Consider the following 23524-nt stretch of genomic DNA (forward strand, 5'->3'; position numbering starts at 1 on the left):
AGGATTATGCACCTTAAAGTTGAAGGTGTAGCTAAAACTGACCCATGAACATTATGAATCAAGCATCTATTTATAGGTTTCTGCTTATAATCAATAATATCTTCTGTTTAAGTTAATCAATGTTGTCTTTAATTGATTATCTTGGTTTGAAATCCTGCCAAAGTGCTAGATTCCTGGGAAGAAGGATAGGGAGCATACTTATTACTGTTTGGTTTATATGCATTGGAAGGTAATGTCAGTATTTATTCATGGTTGGGGAAATATGAAGCAATATACATCTTTATTGTACGTTTCCTCATTGAATATTCAGTTTTCAATGGTGGGAGATTTCATAAATGTCTAATGTACAATCTAGGGTTAAAATTTGAACCAAAAAAACAGTAAAACAAATGTTTTTAAAACTTGTAACCTGGTAAAGCTAGTAAGGCTTACTTTTCCTACAGGAAACGGAATAAAATATTTTAATGAGGGTACAGGGACAACCCCCTTTTTTTTCAAAAATGTATAAAAATTACAGAACCTATTTTCAGAGATACACCTTCTGCAACAGTAATGAAATTCAAGGTGGTACACACAGATCAATGTTGCTATTTATTATTATGTATATAACGTCACTGAAGTGCATAGCACTGTACAGATGAATAATAAGTGCATGACCCTGACATTAATACAAGGTGCTACAAACTACAGTCAAAAAGCAGCCCAAGTTTAAAGGCACTAATCAGAAGGAAAATGAAGCATTATAAGTATGTGTTACTGCCAATAGGAACAATGTTTAACCAGCACAACGACTGAACAAAAATAAAACAGAATCAAGTGGACTAACCAAAGGGAGACAGTAAAGCAGCTCCACTAAATGCCACTGAGAGTCAGACACTACGAGTTCCCTCCCTTTAACATCACCACTGGGTATGAAAATATTTTTTGTTTGATCATATGAATGACAAAATAGAAGAGCAATGCAGGAAATACACTACCCTTCACTTTCTAAAATTGAACAGTTAATGTGTATACATTTTCACCAATGCATCAATTTGTTTGACAAACTGGCACACAGAGAAGGATCAATAATAAGACAGCAGATGTCACTCCCCAGTGGGTCACTACAACAGCTTTGCTCTGTTTTGTTTTCTTCTCACTTTCCTTTTAGCTCAGATCACTACTATTACCCAGAAGTCCTAGAATAATGCTAAGGAGTGCAGTCAAATGAAACTGAAACAACTTTAGAAACCGTAAGATTGGAAAAGTTAAGGAAAAAATGTGATAATTAGACAGATAAAAGTTAAAAATGCAAAATCTTCCAGATTGCTGGAAGTCACACTCTCACAAACCATGGTATTTGACAAACATAGACACACCTTCTTAATGTTTGCTGAATACTAAGCTGAAAAAAAATACAAATTAAATGGAAATTACAAGGTTTAAAAAAAAAAAAAAAAAGGCTGGGTGGAAAAACAGTCTAAGTGAGTAAAAATCACAGAAAAATTAATCTCCAAAATAACCCAGTCCATTGCTGCTTCACAGGCTGTTTTTACATTTCTATGGATCTAGAATAGTCAGACATTTGTTTCCATAAACAGCCTAGCTAAGTAGCAGATGTTTCCTTGGGCTCTTATTCAATATATCTAGGAAAAAAAAAAAGAATTCCTCTCTCTTCCAGGCTTCTGACAGCCTTCTTTCCTGCTCTTCACTTCTTTTCCCTGCTGAAATGTTCAACCTTTACAATGGGCCTGCACAACAGGTGGGCTGTGAGTCTCTTGCAGCTTGAAATACCATTTGTTTGGCCCATCAGCTGCTGAGAAGCATCATGTACTGTTTGATTTGCCCAGTTGCCAAGAGGCAGCAACAAGATGTAAAGCAGAAGATATTTATTTCCTAGCTCATCACTGATCCCTCGGAATACACGTTATCTCCTAGTTAGCACCTGGTCAAACAGCAGACACACATAGCTTTAAATCACACACACACAGGGCCTCACAAGTCAAAGAAGTGGCATAATAAGAAAGATCTCAGATACACAGAAGTAGTATTTCATCAGTTGGGGAGGCTGAAATGGAGATAGAGGGAAAATGAGAAAGCAACAATACAAAGGAAGTGGAAACAGTATTGAAATGGATCACCAAAGAAGAATGAACATCACATGGGAAAGTAAAAATGTATTTTCATTCTGAAAATGACCTGATAAATACATTTGAGCATCATAGCTTTACACTAAGGAGAACTACAAGCCTTCTGATTGAAGTTCCATGCAATAATAAACAAGTAACAACAAATCCATAGTACTTACTATGAGTCAACAAAAACGGAGTAAATAATAAGTGTCAACTTAGTAAAAATGCAGAATTTACAAGTTTATATATAAATTGATGTATTTAACTTTTCTAAGATGTTTTAACAAGAAAAAGGCAAGAAAAAATGACAAAACATAACGAATCAGATGTTATTCTTGGGTTTAATCGCTTAATATTGTAGAAAACATATGAAAATTGGTTTACATGGCATTATACAGATGGATGATCTCGTCTTTGTTAAGAGGCATTTAAGTTGAACATGCTGCAAAGAGAACTGATGTCCCCAGAAAAGAAACTGATGTCCTGTCATTTAAGGATATTGAAAATTATTTTTAAAAAATCATAGGTCAATATGAGAGTAGTCCTGCAGTGGAAAATGTGTCCTATCTACAACAGCAGCCAACACTGATCTCAAAATCTGCAAACACTTGCAAATACTAAAAGTTTTAGATAAATTAAGCTAAGAACTCTGATGCCATTGGAACTGGAAATAAAGACAGAAAATGTGACTACTGGGAGTGACTGAGACTGGTTAAATGCAAAGGTAGGAACACAAACACCAGAGCATTGGAAGACACTGTGAAAGGGAGATAGTAATAAATGATTGGCAGACAGTAACCAAGAATAAAGTTGGAGGGAGTAAGTGATTTGGACTAACTAGACAAAAATAGAACTCAGTGGTTGAAAACAGAAGGAAAGAAGGGGGACAGAACACAGACAGGACAAGAAAGGCAGGTAAAGTCATTTGAACTCTCTTAGAGAGAGAAATCTCGAGAAGTAACCAGATATGCAGCATGTGGATAGAATATTATGAGCCAATAACCAGAGATGCCTAAATCTTGAGTAATAAGAATATTAGGTGTAAGAAGTCAAAATCAGAGGCTGGAATTATGTCTTGGTATAAAGAGAAATTTTTATTAAAACATGAGAAAAAAAGGAGGACTTTATAACATTTGGAAATGGCTATTAAAGACCAGGTATGAGGAAGAACCAAGAATTCCAAAGCTTAGAAGTCATACAGGTTGCAACAAAAATGAAGGGAAGATCCTGCGCCTAAGAATATGAAACACTGTATCTTAACAAGAGTCTGCAAAAACCCCCATGGCAAAATGGTCATCCCATAGACACATATTAGTATAAACTAATACTGATAACAGTAACTAAAACTGATAACAGTTACTTTGCTAGCTTTATCACTGTGATTTTGAAGATTCAAGTCCACAAGATTGTCAGATGTCATCTTGCAGTGAAACTTCTGACTTTGTAGCTTATTGTTAAAAAGAAAACCCTAGGAAATTGTTACCTAGGACATTATTCAAATGGTGAAGTAAAACACTCAACTGTTAGGAAATGACAAAATTAAGATTTAACATATGAAATCATTCATACCTCTTCTGTAAAGCATGATGTCTACGATTAGAGCATTATATATAAAGCAGGTATTATATAAAGCATGGGAACATATACTGAGCACTGAAGATAAAGAAAGTATTAGATAGATATCCATTTATTCAACTACATCCTCGTCCCCTGCACTGAACGAGACAAGGTACTGTGAAAAATACAGTATCTAATCACATAATTAAAGATTATATCATGATGCATACACAAAGACGGCCGAACAAAGGTGCAGAAGACAACCTTAATTCTACTATTTCCTAATTTTGGAAAGCTTGACTTTACAGCCTTGATAATGGCCTTTTCCAATAAAGTTTTGATCTCATAAGAAATATAATCACAGATTTCCACATGCTTTTGTCCAAGACCTATACATCAGAAATGGAGCTGTGCGCACAAGCTTCACAGAACAACCAGAAGTTCCTTTTCAATGTAGAAGTCCTTCAGATAGTTATCTTTCAAACACAAATATACCAAGAAAGAATGAAGGACTATCATTTGGTGAGATTATTACACTGATTTTACTTGTTGAAAAATAGATTAAACAAGTTTCAGACCAATGCAGAAAATAATTTAGGTGAGGCTTTCAGGCAAATGACTGAAGCTGCATCTAAGCAATTTTTATTAATGTGGAGGGCAGCTATAGAGCAGCTTTCTCCTAGTATTTAGGCACCAGAAAACACACAGCAGGCTCTTCATACGGGCCACAATCATAATTTCTTTCTCACTCCTCTGCAGTAGCCTTCAAAGGCCTTACAAGTAATTTCATGCAGGACTATGCAGTCAGTGTTCTGAGTTGCAGTTGATTTCTTTTTCTATTCTTGGATCCGCTCAAGATCTCCTGCCTTATCCTTCCTGGGACATAAAATGACAGACAGCCCTGGAAGCTTTTATGTGCATGGTAGCCGAGTGTCTCTTTTTCTTAGATCAGCAAAGCATAGTCTAAAGCCACACAGCATTACACTTAACTACATTCTCAATGAGCCTACAGGAGAACTGGAGTACTAGAAAAAGCTAAGAAGAAACAGTTGGTGGGAAAGGGCTTAAAAACCATAAATTTGCTAAGAGACAGGGACAGCAAAACAGACTCATTTGGAGAAAGACAGATAATGTGCTAGAAAGAAAAAAAAAGTATTTGCAGCCCAATAAGGAATTGAGGTATGAAATTCTGATTGGCAAACAAAAGGAACAGAATTTGTGCTATGGGAGGATGCATAGTTAAGGAAAAATTGACTGCAAGAATAGAGTAGGACAGGAAAAGTTTGAGGACAGGTAAAGGGTTTCCTAGAAAGAAGACAGATATTTTGGAGAAAAAAAAAAGGCCTGAGAATTCATGGAAACTGGACAGGGTGAGAAGACTATTAGCTGGTCTCAAGAAGCAGCTGGAGCGATGACACGTAAAAGTACAAAATTAACTGGAATAAAGTAGAAAAGGTACTGCTGAGACAATTGCTAGAAAATAGGAATTAAATGAAGACAAAATAGCAGCCTAAGAGAGAGAAAAAATTGGTTAAGTTTCCTATTCTTATCAGGATAGATTTAGAAAAAAAAACATTAAATAATTTGGGTGTGATTTGGGAAGAAGAAGACATGACAAGAACTCCATATAAAAAGAATGGTCAAAGGGGAGGACAATGCAGAAATAGAACCTTTTTAGATGAGTTCAGATAATGCATAAATGGAGTGATGTTTAAATGGAACGAATATGAACGTACAGGAGTTAGGAGGGAAACTACTGTTAGACAGAAAATTGAGAATGTGGAATTTATAGAGAAAATTTAAAATTAATGATGTAGACAGACAAATAAATGGTAAGCAACCAGAAGAGGGGAAAAAGTGTCAGTGGAAATAAAGTAAAAGCAGCAGTAAATGTCATTGTTCTAGTGCTTAGTATGAGGTTTGGTAACAAAAACAGTACATAAAAGTAAAAAATTATCTTTGTATGGTACCTTTTTGTGTGGGATGAGGGGGTCTTGGGAAACCGGATTGGGAGCTAGGCATAGGCATCTAGTGAACCTACAATATGTATGGAGAAGAGGATAATCTGCTTTATTATTATTTTAAACAGAAGCAAGAAAGAAAACATTTCAAACCAGTGCCTACACCAGTTCCTAATAACTTAGTATCTGTTGATACCTTTTAAAAAATATGCAAGTATATATAAGACTCATAATTGGGTTATTTATTATGATTACTTGTTAGCATTTTATGGAGACTCCAACAAACTGTTATCTACCTAGTATTTTAACCAAAAAACTCAACTCTAAAATATCCTGTACAGTTTCTTTCTATAGCCTCAAATTTAAATTTCTTTACGTGAACTAAAAATGAATCTGAATAAGTGCTACATGATGAAAAATAGAACAGAACACACCCCCCTTACTGACAAATACAATTATCTTTTGAGCATAAATTCATCCTATTCCTTACTCACAAAAGAGATGGTTAAAAATATCAACATTAAGTATAAATTCAAATTGACAAGTATCCTTTTATTTGTAACAAATAATAAAATCTTTATCTTTAATTATGATTCCCTTGTATAGTATTTTCTTAAGTGATGAAATTATACTTAGTGTTTCAATTATTTCACTTCCCCACAGAATGCTGCAGCTTTCCTGCCTTTGTTTGCTTAGTTACAGAACTGTATAGCATGCTTAATACAGTAAGTTGAAAAAAACTTAATGATGGTGGAGAAAAGGACTATTAACCAAAACACCCTTTGATACCAAGATATAGATATATTTTTGAGAGAAATATGAAAAGCATAAGTATTTCCCTAGTAACTACTTTTCCCCAGAACCTGAAACATGAAAGATATAGTATTATTATTTACTATATTGTATATTCTCCATAATAATTCTTCTATAGTGCATACTAGAGTATACAAAATATCACAGATAAGAATGCAAGGACATCATTTAAATTCTGCAAAATTGGAAAGATATAGTCTTTGTGTCCCTGATGAAAATTTAAAAATAAGTGTTGAAAAAATAAGTTTCACCCATTGGAAAGCTTTTGTAGACTTTTGCAGATCAATCCTACAAGCGATCCATCTCTACTGAGCATGCTTTATTCCAGTGCTGAAGGAATGACATAGGTCTTTCCCTGCAACTCTCCTGATTCCTGCAAACAATTGCAGTGCTAGATATTTAAATAAGAATGCAGAAATTGTCTTTGCTATTCTGTAAGTGCTTCTCTCCCTGATATCTAGATAGGCTCAGAAGAAGAAACAGAATGATTGCAGTAGGGAATGTGAGCTTGATGAGGAGGTGGAGGGAAGCAGAGAATATAGATGGAGATGCTGTACCAAACAGGAAAGCTTGTAAAGGGGATTGTCAATGCAGCATGGAGCCCCTGAGTGAATGGATAAGAGGAGGAGGCAACAGGAAAGGTCACACACACACAGGGGCTGTGGATCACTGAGAAAGAGCTTGCAATTAAACAAATAATCAGGGTGGTATGAAACTGAGTTCAGGAGAAAATGATGAAAGCATATGAAGTTATGAAAAAACTTCATACAGAGCCAGGAAATAGTGAGATTATCCATGACAAAAGCTGGAATTGGATTGAGGAGGTAAAAACTAGGAGAAACTGTGACAGAGACTCAGAAATATGTGCTACCAAGGAACACTGAACAAAGGGCATTTATGGTGAAAGGGAATCCTTCCAGTGCTGGAACTGGACACAAAGAGTCCTGACACTTAGCATTACTTGTCTGCTATTAATTATTTCTCAAACTATTTTTGAAACCTGTCACCCTATAGGAGTTGACCTACAGTGGCAGTAAGTTTCTACGGTTACGTTTGTGTTGCAAGATTACATAATGTGGTAGGCCTAAAAGGTTGCAGGATGATGATTAAGCTGAATATATTAACTATAAGAAGTGACAATTTTTTTTCTTGCTTCTTTTTAGCTTTTCCTTAAAAACACCTCTGTTTTAATTATATGTTAAGACTGCAAAGTAGAGACAGGAAATGTCAGAACTAAGGTTGCCTTTGCAACAGGATCCAGTATCACAATAAGAATGTATCATGGTCCAGTCTTCAATTAAATAGTCCTCAGTGAATTTTCAGTTTTCTTTTAACCTGCAACACCTTGGACAGATGAATCAAGGAAAGATCATCATTACTGAGAATGCTAAATCCTTGATTTCATTTGTTGCAGAAATAGTAATCTATGAAATGAGCCTAACTAGGCAGAGAATAGCTGGAAATGAACAGGCAATGAAGTGCTGTTTCTTTGTAGTTTGGGATAAATCCAGTGGAAAAATTCATGAAAAAATAGGTCATCTTGATCTGACTTTCACTCTGTTTCCCAGTTTTCAAACTGGAATACTCAAAACTTCACTTCCTTGCAGGAATGTTCTGAAGCTAAAATAATAAAGGTCTCCAAAGACTTCAGGTACAGCAGTGACTAGTGTAACAGACTGGCCTCCCAAGAAATTAGAAGTCTATCTTTGCACAGACCAAAATAACAAAATGATTGGATTGCAACAAAATAACCTAATGACTGGATTCTTACTAAATGAATTATGTCAAATGGTGCTTTGAATAAGGCATACCTTGTATGGGAAGGAAAGCAGGACTGTGGAATAACAAACCTAATAACATGTACCCACTTTCCAGGCAACATTTAATCTGGCATATTCCAACTTCTGAGTTATTGACTTTGCAGACATAACTTGCTTTAAATATAAATGGTGTGTTTATATACATGTGTTTGTCTGTCATAAGAACTTATTGTCTCTTTTGTATTTGTTTATATGCTCAACACATTAAAAGCTTGTTGACTCTTTATTCTGTTGTTACAGCCTCCTTGTGGCACAGTACTAACAACTCTTTAGGAGTTAGAAAATGTGATTAAATAACACACAGAATATGTCAAACAATATGGTTAAGATGACTGACTTGGAAATGCAAAATAAAGGCAGTTGAGAGTGATTACTGTAGCTAATAATTTTAGACTTGCCTCTGAAATATGCACCTTCATTTACAATTGAAAACAAATGCTATTTTTACTGTTTAGTATTCATGTAGGTAGATTTAGCCTCATTTCTAAAGAAGACATTATAACACAAATACTATCTTAAAAATGTGCTCTTTACTAATATCTTGGTGTTTGCAATACTTAGACATTTAGATTCACAAGGGAATAACATGGCTCCATAAGTATTTCATATACAAATTTGTTTTATTAAAATGCAAATAATGGAATATGGCAAATGAAAAATCCAAGAAGGGAATGAACAGTTTATTTATTGTTAATGCTTGGAGCAGCTTATTGAAACACACCTTTCAGTAATTGCCACTGAATATTACCCATGAAATTCTCATCATGCCTTGAATGTTACCCATTAGGTTTAGCTATTTTTATAGTTAGAAGGCTCAAAATGTTTTAAATCTACCTTTAAACACAGTTACCTCAAATCTAACTACATATCTTCACAAAATCTGCATTCAGCATGTCTGAGATTCAACCCAATATTGCTTCAAATTAATTATTCTTCTTTAATTGCTTTGTATAAACAGAAATGACCTATTAATTTAAAGAAAATCTATCAGTACAGAATGTATTCTCCCTTATAAACAAGCAAGATGAACTTGACCTTGTTTGAACTTGTTTTGATGTGGCCCAGATGGTAGGCTACATGCTTGAATAGCAGTCTAAAGCTGAGGAAAAACTCATATAGCAAGATCTAGATTTATAGCCTTTTGCAAATTCCTACCTTGTATTGTCCTTTCAGCATCTGTTCTGCCCCCGCTGCGGTCAGCTTCTATCTCTGGGGTCAGAGAGTCTAGAAACATAGAAAGGTAAGACTGACACATATTTCATTTGATTCTTATAGCCTTTTTACAACCTGTTACTCCAATGCTGAATTACAATACAATCAACCTTTGTCAGTTTTTTTAATGTTGAACAATGACTGGAGGCCAGGACAATTTTTTGTTAGACTAGGAAGATTAATGAGCAATAGATTTTTCAAGCATAAAGGGGGAAAGAAAAAGAAGAGGGAAAAAAATTGACTTCTCAAGCTAATAATATAAAATTGTCCTAGTTTCAACATCTCTCCAGTGAGTTTATTTGCTCATACTACATGAAGTAACAAAACAAGGCATCACTTCAATGAAGGAAAAAAAAATTCGCCCTTCTATCATGTTATAAATTTTCAATATGACAAGCTTCTTTTGGCACTTAAATTGAAAGTTCATGACAGAGAGGCAAAAATTGGCTTCTTACCATTTAGGACCCTAAGACTCTCTGTTGAAGCTGCCTGTTTCAGTGTCTGTTCTGCTTGCTCCCGTCGTTTAGTCTCAAATTCAAGTGCTTCCTGCAATTTCCTCTTTGCCTTCTTTTCCTTTTTTAGCCTTTTCTGAATTATTGCTAGGAAAAAAGAAAATTAGTGAACTTAGATTTAGATCTGAAACCTGGCTAGATGATCACCTATTCAGAGTCACCATAAATGCTACATTTGTAACAGATCATATACATTGATTAATTAGACAATACCAATTTAAATTACTTAAAATTTACTGGAATTACACTGGTATATTCTATAAGCTGCTGTTCCATATCATAGCATTGAAAACTGTAGGTGACATTCAGCCATAGCATTTATTTTTTAATAAACAAGTGAGAACCTGTGAATGTCCAAATCAGAAAACCAGGAATTAAATGAACTTTTTGCATCATCTGATGTAGATATGCCTCTGTTGCTGGAGGTGAGGTGTTTTTGGGGATTAAGTCCATGATTTTGTTATTGCCCATTGCATACAGTTAATAAACACATAGCAATGAAGTTCTTCCCTGCCTGCAGCTTCTCTCCCACAAGAGGGAGATCCAGCTGCTTGGGTGCCCAGGCTGAAAAGGAGCTCAACTGCCACCCTGCTGTGATTTTCATTCCTGAGGGGAAGGCCCTGAACTTTCTAACTTCCCTCCAAGCTGTGGCTTCCTGCAATTATTCTGACCTCTTACTGCCCAATCTCTTCCCTATATTTATTTCCTACCTACATTTCCTTTGCCTTACACTTTTTTCTTCCTTGCTCTCTGTTGTCTCCTGTCCCATCAGCCAAGTAACCTTAAAGAAGTCATATCAAATCCTTTATTGCTAGATCCTCCAGCCACACAAATATTACTTTGCGTTGTCAAATGTGTGGGAAAACACTGGGAAAGAGCATTTTTAAATTAATAAGCATTAGAAGTCTCTAATTTAGCAAAATGTTTGCCTTGTACCTCTTCAGTTAAAATTTCACAAGGCAAAGGGCTGCAAGATTAGGATGAAACTTCATCACAATTTTATTTTCTATGTAACCAGTGATACACACTCACAAAATGAAGCTTCCATAATCCCTAACTGAAGGAACATATCGCAGGTCACACTCCTGATGGAAAAGGATATGTGAACAAATTTTTCTACTTGATAAAAGCCAAAGAGAGCCTCTAAACAAATCATATTAAATTGTAGAGCATATCAGTATCTCCCTCATCACACCCCAACCCTTTTTACTTAGCACATTTTGGGTGTTCAGGGATGTGTATGTAAGAAGCTTATTTCTCATAAGATCTTTCTGAATAACTATTTCCTGAAGACTGTTATTTTTACATTAACTAAAAAATAATTCACTATGCTACTCACTAAGTAATTCTTTACCTACACTGAAAGAATTATTTACCTACATTGAAAGCTAGGTGACGCTAGGTTTGACTGCCAAGGTCTGTCTAGACCTGTATCTCACTTCAAAATAATTTTACATACATGCCCAGGGATGAATGCTGGAAAAGGTAAAAATTTACTTCCACCAGTTCATATTTCTCATTTCCAGTATTTGCTGATGGTGGTGGTATCTTTCACAAAATGCAAATAATGAAACTTCCAAAGGGAACTGTCATTGCTATTATAATTTAATTTATACGCTAAGAATAATCACTTTTGGTTGATCTTCAATATTTTGTGTTGCTATACAGGACAATTTGACACAGAATGGATATAAGCACATACCCTGTAGTCAGAATAGCTACATCATTTCCATCCCAGACTTTGGAATTTTGTCTCTTTCTCATTTTGTATAGCACCAACTACTTTACAGGCTAAGCAGGTTACACTATCGAAGAACATCTAGTATCTATACAAAGGCTAAACTAAATACATTTTGAATCATTGCATGGTTTAAATGTTTTCATTGTAAGTACTTTGAAAGTGATTGCAATAAATGAGAAGGAATGAGAAGGAAACATATGTTGCTTTCCGAATTAAAATGTCATCATGGCTGACACGTTGTAGATGTGACTACAGCGATCAGAGCCAGAATTAGCAATCCCTTACTGTGTAGCTGTTCACAGAAGAGATATTATGCTACTTTCACCATTAGACGAGACACGTCCTACAACCTTAGGAATTACTAATTGGAATATTTACCAAGAAGGAGGGAAACAGCACAGTAAATAATCATCTCTGTAGAACATACAGAGCAACAGCAGTGAATTTCATGTTAAAAAAAAAAAACAACAGCAAAATATTCAGATGAAGCAACTAAAGGAAAAAGATGTTTGACTTGTTTGACATGATGAGCCGAAGATAAATGTTGCCTAATGGTGAAGATCCCATTCACATAATGGATTGTGACACAGTAACTCGTGTTTCTTTACTGTTGTTTTTAACTATATCTGATTTTTTTCACATGGTATCTCCTACCAAGGATGTGGTACAGTTCTCATGCTTCCATTAATGCATGTGAAATTTTCTTTTAAATATGACACTTGCTATCTGGAAAACCAATACCAGGTAAAGCCTCCTATATATTTTTCTACCTTTAATTGAAGAATAAATTCTCACAATGATTACAGTCTAGCCTTCTTCTTCTCTCTCCTACTTGGACCTGTTCATTAAAAAAATAAACTATTACATTTCTTTCTTTTGTGCAGAAGTATCCACTAGCAGAGATAGCCATCCTCATTATATTTGCTTTGCTGCATACCACCATTAAGTGTTCAAATCTGTTCCTCTGGTCTGGCTCTTTTACTGGTGCAACACCATCATTAGAGGGAGACATACATAAAAGTAGGTAATGTATCACACTGAAAATAATGTCATACATTATTTCAGTGCCCTGAACAAAATAAGGGACTATCTCATGCACTTTCCTGACACAAAACTCTGAGTCAAATTAATTTTGCTTAATTTTAACTGCTCAAAACATGCATGTCTAGTCCATCCTGGCCACCTATATTCCCTCTGGAGTTAACAGGAAGATACTGAAGCCATTGCAGTGTAATTGACCCCACCTACATGTCTGAGAACAGGACATACAAATTTCTTTCTTTATTGACCGGGAATGGAACTTATATTAACTCAGACAAGGTGCTTTAGTTGGAAAAGCTCAAGTATGGTCAAATGGATTCCCCTCCCACCTCTTCTACTTGGCATGTGATTGTCTAAGTCTAAAACAAGTATATATTTGAGCAGTTGTGAGACACAGAAGATGAAGGATATGAAAAATAACAAGCTCTTTTACAAAACTACCTTAGATGTGCAAAATAGTGCAGTTGTGCACAAAAAGATCACAGCTGTGATAATTGTTACTAGTTAACCACTAGTTCTCAAAAGTTCAAAAAAGGGGAATTAATGATGTGACAGTCTTAACCCTGTAATGGGTCAAGGCATGAATCAGGATTACATTGTGTACTTAACTGCCAGCATGACAGTTAAAAGTTGTCAATCCAAGTGTTCCTGGGAATCTCTGTTTAGCTAGTTCCCAGTAAATTAAACTAGACAAGAAGACAGTTGTAACTCTAGCTCTGCAAAAATATATATCTATCTTGTCATGGTCTGTGTTAAACAGTAAGCGAGCCCCAGAGGTTAACTGTCCTTTGCAAAGTAATTAGGCACTATGAAAGGGTAAGACATGTATACAGAGAAAAATGGAGCCATAAAGAAAGATGGGAGCATGTTCATAATGCAAATAGTTACTGCAAATCACTGCAAACTGCCCTGCCTTTACCATCAATGAAATTATTTTAACATGCAAAAACTTTACAGTGGGCTCATGTTAAGGTTTGAAATGCTACTAATGGATACTGCCTTATTGAGAAAAACCTTAACTGTTCTACAAATATGTGTTTGATATACCGTGCATTGTAAATGGCTTATATATTACTATTAAGATTATATTGATTACATACAGTTTGCCTAAATATGTAATATATGACCCTAGCACATAAGAACAAGGACAATAGTTCTTAAAACTTCACAAATTTTTACAAATTTTTAAACTTAATATAAATTGTCTTTGTATTGAGCAGTGATCCCTTTTCATAACGATTGCAACCTGCCAAAGTCCCCAACAGCACATATGGTGTTTATAATTGTATTGTGTATTACTCATGTAATAAGTAATAATTGGGAAAAACACTTGAGAAAAAGGAAGATTCTTGTTCTGAATCTCTTGAAGATCCTATGCAGAATCAGAGAGGTTCCTGTCATGTAGTCAGCCTGGACATAATATGAGGTGAGAAGGAAAAGTTTTGATCAAACACAGATGTTTGAAAATAAAATCTAGTTTTCCTAAGGAAATAAATTACAAGGTGTTTATGTCTGTTTAATTAAGATACCTCTGTTCTTCTGCTCCACAGCCAACTGTTTTTCAAGTGTTTCCCTCAGTTCTCGTTCCCTGAAGAGTTCCATCTTCAGCTCTGTCTTTTCCAGTTGGACCTGTTTCTCTTGAGCTCTGGCATTGTCTATAGCAACTTTTAGTAGACCCTGTTCAAAGATAAAGTTTGATAATGTTCAAAGAATGTTCGAACAACTGACATAATAAATAACTTATTTTATTGTTCCTTGATTGGTCATGTCAGATTTTGCAGTGAAATAATCCTGTTACTGGGTTGAAGCCTCCTAATCATCAACAGCAAATTTTTGCTGGAATTAATTTTGACAGGTGGACAAAAATCTGTAAAAAGCTGAAAGTCAAATTTTCCCAGAAAACATAAACTCTCCTTTGATTGTGCGTTCAACTAATGTGAAAAAGTGACACAGGGATGGATTTATTCTTTGTAAGTGATGAAAGAAACAAGTCTGCATCAAGCATTTGCCTGTGAACAAAATAAAAGTATGCCCTATTGAAAAAGACTAAGAGTCTCACAATCACATCGTCTACGGAACAGCAAACTCAATCTCTAGCACATTCAAGCCAATGGAAATCACCAAAGGGTAAAAGGCTCCTTTAAAGGCTTGCCATTTTGTTTCTGATTGTTGTTAATTATTATTATTTTCAAATATTCTCATATTTCATATCATTTCCAAGGAAGCTAGAAAGATTTGGATCCTAAAGAGGACAGTCACAAAGTGGAAAGATATTCCAGTTTTAAAAGTCCATTCCCTGACCTTGTACAGTTGTTATCTCACAGCAGAGATCAAAATGCAATAATTTCTCAATTTCCTGACATAGGATGGTTGAAATAAACCTATCTTCTTTTTTCATTGTTATTTTATCAGGAAATAATGATTCAGCCTATTCTAAACTTCTCTTGAAAACTCCACAATTCCTTCTTTTTCACTAGGAAAAAGAAAGAAACTGGAAGATACCAGCACGGCTAATAATTTAGGTAGGTAGTACTAAGATAGGGCGTGATAAAGAGGAGAAGCAGAATTTAAATAAATGAACATAGAAAGAGGAAAGATTTTCTTTTCCATTTTCCAGAAGTCTGGCCACAGAACTATTATGTCTACACTTGAATTTCTCATCTTGAAGCTATCATAATAGAGTAGATAATGAAACATAGATATGCATATATGAACCTCCATGGATACGAAACCTAACTCTTCTGTATCCTAAGCAAGTTTCTGTATCCTAGGCAAGTCTCCTGACAACTTAGCAGTACAGATAATTTGACCCAACAGAGATTTAATTACTGATATAAAGCAAAACAAGGCCAACAAGAGAGACTGAAGAACAGTTCCCAATAGGTCTGCTAGGCTACCAGATAAAAAGTTCACACTCAAAACCTGGCTTCAGAACAGCCACACTCCAGATATGAAATCATGTCCCTCAGCTCCTGAGTAAGCTTCCACATTCCCCAGGCACACATCCTATACTGGATTCTGGGTTGCCTGTTTTTCCACTAAAATTCTTTAAGAATCTCAAAAAAAGAATGGGAAAAGAAGACAGGCTGGTATATTTTGGAAATGGGAAAAGGATTTTTTATGATGTTAGTCTGCACATTTATCCCACTAGTCTTCCCCATGTTAATGCCCACTTTGAAATTCCTGTCCTTCAAACTCCCCTTTTAAGTCTGTTTTCAGAGTCTGTTATATTCAGTACCTCGCATTCTTAACTAAATTGTTGCCTCATGTGTTGTCTCATTCAGAGATTTATGCTTTGCAGCTCTGTTACACTTTGATCTACTAAAATCCACACGAGCTGAAAGAACTGAACACCTTCTAACTGCAAGGCCAGATAGTTATCAAAATTGTGTACACTACGTAAGTATAGAACAACATTTGAAATATCTAACAGTGGCTAACACGTGCTTACAAATATGTTTAAAGTTTTAGCAGTTTTCTTTGAAAAAAACAAATGCTATTTAAAAACAGATGAAACAGAGGTATTTTATGTTGAATGCTAAACACAGATAACTATTAAAGAAACCACAAAAAGCTACATATAAAACTGTACAGACACAAGCAAGGTAAAACACGATTTGAAATGTTTGTAAAGCCTCTCCAATCTACTTTTTAAAAAGGTAGTAACTACCTGAATTCTGTTCCCTTCCCCTACCATATTCTCCTATATTTACAACCATCATAAACTATGTTTTCTATATGGGATGCATTTGAAATAGTAAGAAATTGAAGTCAAAGTTGCATATCAGTATATGCTTCTGTCTTATGCTTAAACTGTAGAATATTTTAATCTCCTCCAATTCATCACTTACTGGAACATGTGATTCATCCGTATCATTAAAAATCCACAGATTAAATTAAATTACATTAAAACTATTTGTTGATGAACTGTGTACTGTCAAGTAAGTTTAAAGCTGCAAACACCCTCATCCCAAATTCTTACAATCCATCTTACTTACGATAAAATCAAACTGCTAAAACAACTGCCATCTTTGCTCAGTTCAACTACATTCATCTACATGTTTCTTCTTCATCAGGAACAAACAATTAGTAACAAATGAAAGAGATCATTACATCAAGTGCCCTTTTAGATCACCCCAATTAAAACTTTAGTTTAGCTGTATTTTAATTCTAAGATACCAAATTCTAATTTTCTGCTCTGATTGCTCTTGTTGACTTATCTTTGAAATATGCACTCTCAGTGCAAAGCCTGGAGATTATTTAGCAAGATGCCAATGTTGGCACCACTTAATGTGTTGATTGGTTGTATTATCAGTAGCAGTTTAAAATAAATTACTATTAAACTATTATTGTCCTTGGCTGACAAAACACAATATTTTGGTGTTCTTTAAATATGAAACAAGCATTATGACTAAACATGGAGAATAACGCCAAAGTGTAACACTGATGTGTGTAATTTTATATTAAGGATTGCTGTGAAGTATGAAGCTGCTAAAAGAATATTACATTTTTCTACTGAATTTCTACAAGAGACTTCCTCCTCCATCCTTTTCTTTTTCCATTCTTGCTGCTAACGTAACTAACAGTAATACATTACCTATTGCTGCTGATTATGTCTGGAAAATATTAGCTTTTTGGATCCAAGACCCACTGGGGACTACTTATAAGCTACACAAAATCAAGTTTCATTTTTAGAAGTTAAATCAGTGCACATCAGTGGGCGTCCAATGTGAAAAAAAATCTGCACTAGAGCCAAACTGATGCATATGCAAAAGTGCTGCTGCTGCCAATGACAGCTCTAATGCAAAAATATTGGAAACATTCAGTGTCTCCATGTATTTATTGCAGAAGGGGGTGAGAAAAACAACTAAAAAGTATAGCATCTAAAAAATCATCAGTGGCCCTTGGAACAGGAATAGCAATTTCAGAGTTGCATGAAATTCTATTAATTCTCCCAGTGGATCAGCTGTAAAAGATTATACAAAATACAGTATGTCCAACTTGTATTTGCTATGGCTAATCCTCTAACCTGATATTAAATCAATATGCTGCCAATGACAATGGGAAATGCAGTGCAACACAGGACATTAACAAAAAGAAAATATTTCCCTTTAGGGAAGGTCAGATGTTATGGAGGCAGGATAATGATAATTGTAGTGAACATGCTCAGGTTCCAGATTTGTTTTTAATACAGTATGGCTCTACTTGGAGCCAGGATTTAACATGGCTTGCTATTCTTCCCCTCTGTGTCACTGCTCAATTTTTATTTCTCAATTTTTATTTCAACATCATGTCAAATATGGGTATTTTTCCCCCTGGAGATTTATAAATCCTTCTGATTTGTTTGACTAATTGCTTTAATATTTTCCAATGATAAATTCTCCAGAAATGTCCCAAATAAAAAGTTAACTTGATATATGGTCGATGATTTCTCCCATTCTCCAACCGAAGCACCATCATGTTAGGGCATTGTCTACTATAGACAATCCTATAGACATTAAGCATATTTCAAACTTCAGTTCAGCCTTAAAGCCAATAGTACCCATCATCATTTTAGAAAAAATGCAAATAATGTGTGGCCTATTTTGAAAGTAGTGAAGGCAAAGGTATACATAAGGTCTTTTGCATTCTAGCTACATCTACAGCATGTTCCAGCTCACATAGTTTAATTAGCTACACGTAAAAATGGCCTTACTGGTTAGTCCAGTGGTCTGTCTAGAAGGTCACACCCTGTTCCCACAATGTCCCAGAAAGCTAGAAGGACAAGGCATGCACACAGTGAAGCTTTCCTAGTCAAATCTTACCATTTTCAGGACATTTTTATCTCAGGTGCTTTCAAATATCACTGCTTCTCTTTCAGTTAGGAAATTACATGTACCTCATACGTTCTCCTCATTGAAACTATCTAGTCAAAGGCTCATAAAAATATAAATATATACATTTTTAGTTAACTTTACAAGTTCATTTCTGAATATTTGCTATATGTAACAAACTACTGACTTAATAACATCAGCAAGATAGGATAACACAACTTGCTTATCTCTGCGGGTGACTCTAGGAAGGCATTTTTATAATATCTCAAGATTTAATTTCTCCAGCACAGGAAAAGGTATGCTGCACAAGTATAAATGACATTTTTTCCATTAATACTTTCTGTGAAAAATAAAATAATTCTCTTAGATTTTATAAGACAAATAAAATAACATGAAGTAAATCTGTTATTTTTACTTTATCCAGTGATTGTAATATTTTTCTCTTGCATATTTAGTCTGAGATGGTAACAGTGCTGGAGACTCACAGCAATAAAGCCAGCAGTTTGCATTGTTTTCATAAGGGAATTCAGTTTGTGATCATGCATTTCTTTTATTAGTATCAATGGGATACTTGCAACTTATTTTACATATCTCTTTAAAAATAGTTAGCAACAAGACTGTGTCAATACAACAGAGTCTTGATAGAAAAATACAGCTATCACAGTGCAACTAATTAATCCCTTTGATATTAATGGAAATTCAGCACAGGGACAGTAAAGATTCATACTCTAACAGCTTAAAAAAACATTACTATTACCCGAGAATATTGTGGTGTCATCAAAGGCTGTGGCTGTAACATACTTCAGTATAATTGGGCCATAATTCAAAAAGGATACTTCACTATGGAAGCATCTTTAGCCTTCTCAGTAGAACCCACACAGAATTTTGCTTTGACCCTCCTTCCGCCACCCTTCACCCTCTCTGCACACAGACTTCCAGCACTTAATCTGGAAGAACTTAACAAATATACATTGGGAAGGAACAGAAACATTGCTTAATTTTAGTTCTCTGGGGAAATGTACTTTCTCTTAAATTTGTAAATAATTAAACGTATTTTTGTTTCAATAAGTACTTATGGAGAAGTAAGAAAAACATATATGTTCTATACAGAAGAAAATAAACCTAACTAGCAGCACCTGATGACAGTGATAGCAAACAGGTTTGTCTAACATTTGCCTATAATTCTGATTTAGTGACTTGGGGATATCTACTTAACTTTAGTATGGATAGAAGACACAGCCTGGCCCATGTTTAGTGGCAATTTTGAAGTAATCCTCAGATTTCTAAAATGGAAGTATGTAGATTCAGGCACCAAGTTCAATCAGTACCTGTAAGACTTTTAGCACATTTTGGTTTCAAATATGAAGCGTTTAGAAATTTCTGCTTATACACTAAAAATCATTTCCCCATGGCAAGGTTTAGGATTCTCCTTACCTTGACAAAGGTAAAAATTATGAATACCCTAATGCCCTAATCCTGTTCTATTTTAAACCAGCACAGACTCCAGGACTACTTCTGAAGGCACTCAAAGTCTGTATTATGCAGCTGCTCCCATCCTGCACCACATATGACTGAATAGACACAAGTGGATCACAGTAGAGATATCTACCATCACATCCATGCACACTAGTGTAGCCAGAGGTGCTTGCCTAGGTACTCATGTGACCATCATATCCCTAAAATACAGGCAATCCCCACCACCACATGTGCCAGGTCATACATGCACCCCAATCTCTTGACCTAATGAAGATGTACACTTGCATTCCAATCAGACATATACCCTTTCTGTGAAAGGACACATACAGAGTTTCATCATGCATGACCCTAAAGATAAAAAAAACCCAGCTGAGCAGGAATAAATCATACAAGCAATCGTATCATAATAGATTCTACTGTAACTGAACAGAATATGTAACTTCTTCTACATAGACAGCTCTGTTTTCAGGTTTTTTTCCTTTATGAAGTAGCTTTAGAATGTTGTCCTGACAGAGGTTAAATTTATGCGTGCATGGGGAAAATGCCCTGATGGTTTATTAAAGGATTGCCAGAGATCTGTGAAAACTGTAATGTGACATGGGGGCAACACTGAAAAAAATCCATAAGGATTTATGTCCCACCTGTTTACCCCTACAGATGATTTTTTGTTATGTAAAACAAGTAAAAGAGCAGTTAAGTACAAAAGCACAATGAGAGAAGGCACAAAGTCTGCTTTCTTTATGATGTTACCTTTTATTTTAGCTCTTCACTGATTATTAGGGTGGTGGTGTTTTTTTTTTTTTTTTTAAACAAAACAAAACCCTGAATGCATTCTTGGCAAATTAATCCTGGTCATTTATCCTGAAGTAGTGCTGCACTCTCATATTCAATCACAAGATTAGCTAACCTGTTGATGCTGAATGCTCTGCTCATTAGGTTGCTGTCTAGGGACACTGAGTGTACACATTTGTCAAAAAAATTACTAAGAACTTCCCTGTACATGCATGCACAGCTAAAGCATTACATATTCTGCCAAGTGTATTTCTTCCTTTAGAAAAAAATACATTCTTTGCATATTGCAGCAGATCTGTTAGAAGAATGTTAATGGTTATAGAATTAACTTGTTTTATGATTGAGATATTCAAGATCTTAAGTCTTGAAACCACAAAAGCACGCACAAATATGATCTTTCAGACCAGGCAGATGCAGCAATAGTTGATTCTTAAATTGCAGTATTTTTTCATTATTAGATCTCAAAACAGCACCAATGAATGGATCATATACTTTTCATAAAACAGCTCTGAAGTGCCATAAACTTTAATGAGATTGCTTAAGAAAGTTAAGTGAGCAGGATGCAGCCCCACTCTGTCATAACCTTTGCTGAATAGAATATAATTGATTTTATGTATTTGCAGAAATGAGCAGGGAACAATTCTGACCAATACATTAGACGTTAGTAGCTGCACAGAGGAGGCTTATCTGGAATGAGTACAATACAGCTGCATTATTTCCTGCACTTTCATTTTGCTTTTGCATGCAACACTCAACCATATTGTAGCAAAAGTTGCATCTGGGGAACACATGATCACTGAATTTGTGGATGAAAATATTCTTCTTTCTAATATGATACACAAGCATGTTGGCTCAAAGCTATGTGCAATACTTGAATCAGGCTGTACTGTACACACAATAGACATCATGACTACTGAGTAGGAAATCTGCTGAAAATTTGGTAATACCCTTTGAAGTCTATTCTTTGAAGACAGTGAAATGAGCTTCTTTATAAAAGAAGTGCTTTCTGTGAATGCTTTTCGGGAAGACACATTTCAAATAGCTTTAAATATCATTTCCACCTTGGCACTCCAGCAATTTAAAATAACTATTTATTAAAGAAATGTTTCTCTGCTTAGCAAATGAGATAATAGTAAGATAGATTTTATTAGCCTGCAATAAAAATAGTATTTAAGACAAATGTTGTTAAACACACCAATGTAATTTTCATCGAATTCTCTGCTGTGGCTTAATACACAATCTGTATTTTTACGTACTGTATCTGACAGCTTTTAAATTTGTTTGTTTGTTTGCTGTTGTTCCTTTAAAACCTAAATTACTATAAAGTTTCAGCAAATTAGTTGATCGAAATTATCTTATGAAGTGCTTAAGCCAGAATGGTTACATTAATTTAGACAAATCTTCTGCAACTGGCTCGTTTCCATCTCTTTAAGCTGATCTACAGAAAGGCCTACCTGGATGTTAGTCAGGAGGGTCTCTATGGAGGACAATCCATCAGGGAATAGAAAAGGAGATGGAAAACCCGGAGGTAGCGGTTGCCCATGCCCAGTTAGAGAAAGTTTGTCAAGGCTGTCTCTTGCGGTTGGTGTGGAGAGCGGCGTCTCATCTGTATGTGATTGAAACAAAAATATAGAACAAGTTACGCTTGTCTGTTTTTATTAGACCTCAGTAATGGCTTCCCTAGTGGTTTCCAGAACATTTATTGCAAATTGGTTCCTGCTATCAGGAGAAAATGCTTTCTGCTGAATTTTCTTTAATGAAAAAGCTGTGGAGATACAACAAGATAACATTAATGAGTAACTTTATAAGCCTTTTAAATGCAGTCTCTAATGAGACTGAGTTTACAGTGCCATAGAATCTTTTTAAAACAAATATTATCTCACATATACTTGTGATAATATATTCAGGCTGACTTTATGGGCACCTTCCCAATTATCTCATTTCGGTTCGTGTTCTATTTGGATTGACAATGGAATATTTTCTAGCATGACACATATTTTGTATACAAGAGGCATTTGAATATGAGGATTCCCATACAATTAACCCTTCTTGCTCTTAATAGTTTCACTTACAGCTCAGAAGATTCTGCAACACCAAGAAAAACTACTGCCCCTCAACGTATTTTTAATCAAGAAACTACACCTGATTCCCACAATTGAAACATGCCTTGAACAATACATGAAATTAACAGCATGGTTACAATCACTAGCCTAATTTTTTTAAGCACAGACATCTTCTAACAATTAGTGCTAAACTCCTTAGTGGGATCTTTGTAACAATCTGATCTGATCAGTTCTGACATCACAATGGGAAAAAACTCTCACAGCCTGACGACTTCTAAGATTAAAGTTTCACAGATAATCTGTGAACAGATTATAAAGTAAGTGAAAAAAAACAAAACAAACCCCAAAAAACTCCGTTATTGATAAAAACCCTGGTCCCTGGCTTGCTTGTTTTGTGGTTGTTTTTTACTTTTTGAAGTATTTTTAGACTACTGTTGATATGACATAGAAATTTAGGTCATTTTTTTTTTTTTGCACCAGATGTTAATCTGAATTCTTCAAAAGGAAAACTATCTATACATATATATATAAATATATATATACATATATCTAGATGCCCTTCTTACCAAGGGTTCACTTACTAACTGACACATATCTTATCCCAGTACAATA

At 35.1% G+C, this 23524-nt stretch overlaps 1 protein-coding gene across 1 annotated transcript in view; it reads right to left on the bottom strand.

The window, feature by feature from the left end:
* The window catches only part of DACH1 (dachshund family transcription factor 1), a 364513-nt gene that overhangs the window by 25995 nt on the left and 314994 nt on the right, over positions 1 to 23524 (bottom strand). Inside the window, exons 8-12 of the mRNA XM_054399848.1 lie at positions 22304 to 22455; positions 14298 to 14445; positions 9930 to 10073; positions 9418 to 9486; positions 5639 to 5705 (exon numbers count right to left, since the gene is read on the bottom strand). Coding sequence (XP_054255823.1) covers positions 5683 to 5705; positions 9418 to 9486; positions 9930 to 10073; positions 14298 to 14445; positions 22304 to 22455 — 536 coding nt within the window. The 3' untranslated portion in view covers positions 5639 to 5682. The remainder of the gene's footprint in view (positions 1 to 5638; positions 5706 to 9417; positions 9487 to 9929; positions 10074 to 14297; positions 14446 to 22303; positions 22456 to 23524) is intronic.

The sequence above is a fragment of the Indicator indicator genome, chromosome 1, assembly GCF_027791375.1.
Source record: "Indicator indicator isolate 239-I01 chromosome 1, UM_Iind_1.1, whole genome shotgun sequence".
In the NCBI taxonomy this organism is placed as follows: domain Eukaryota; kingdom Metazoa; phylum Chordata; class Aves; order Piciformes; family Indicatoridae; genus Indicator; species Indicator indicator.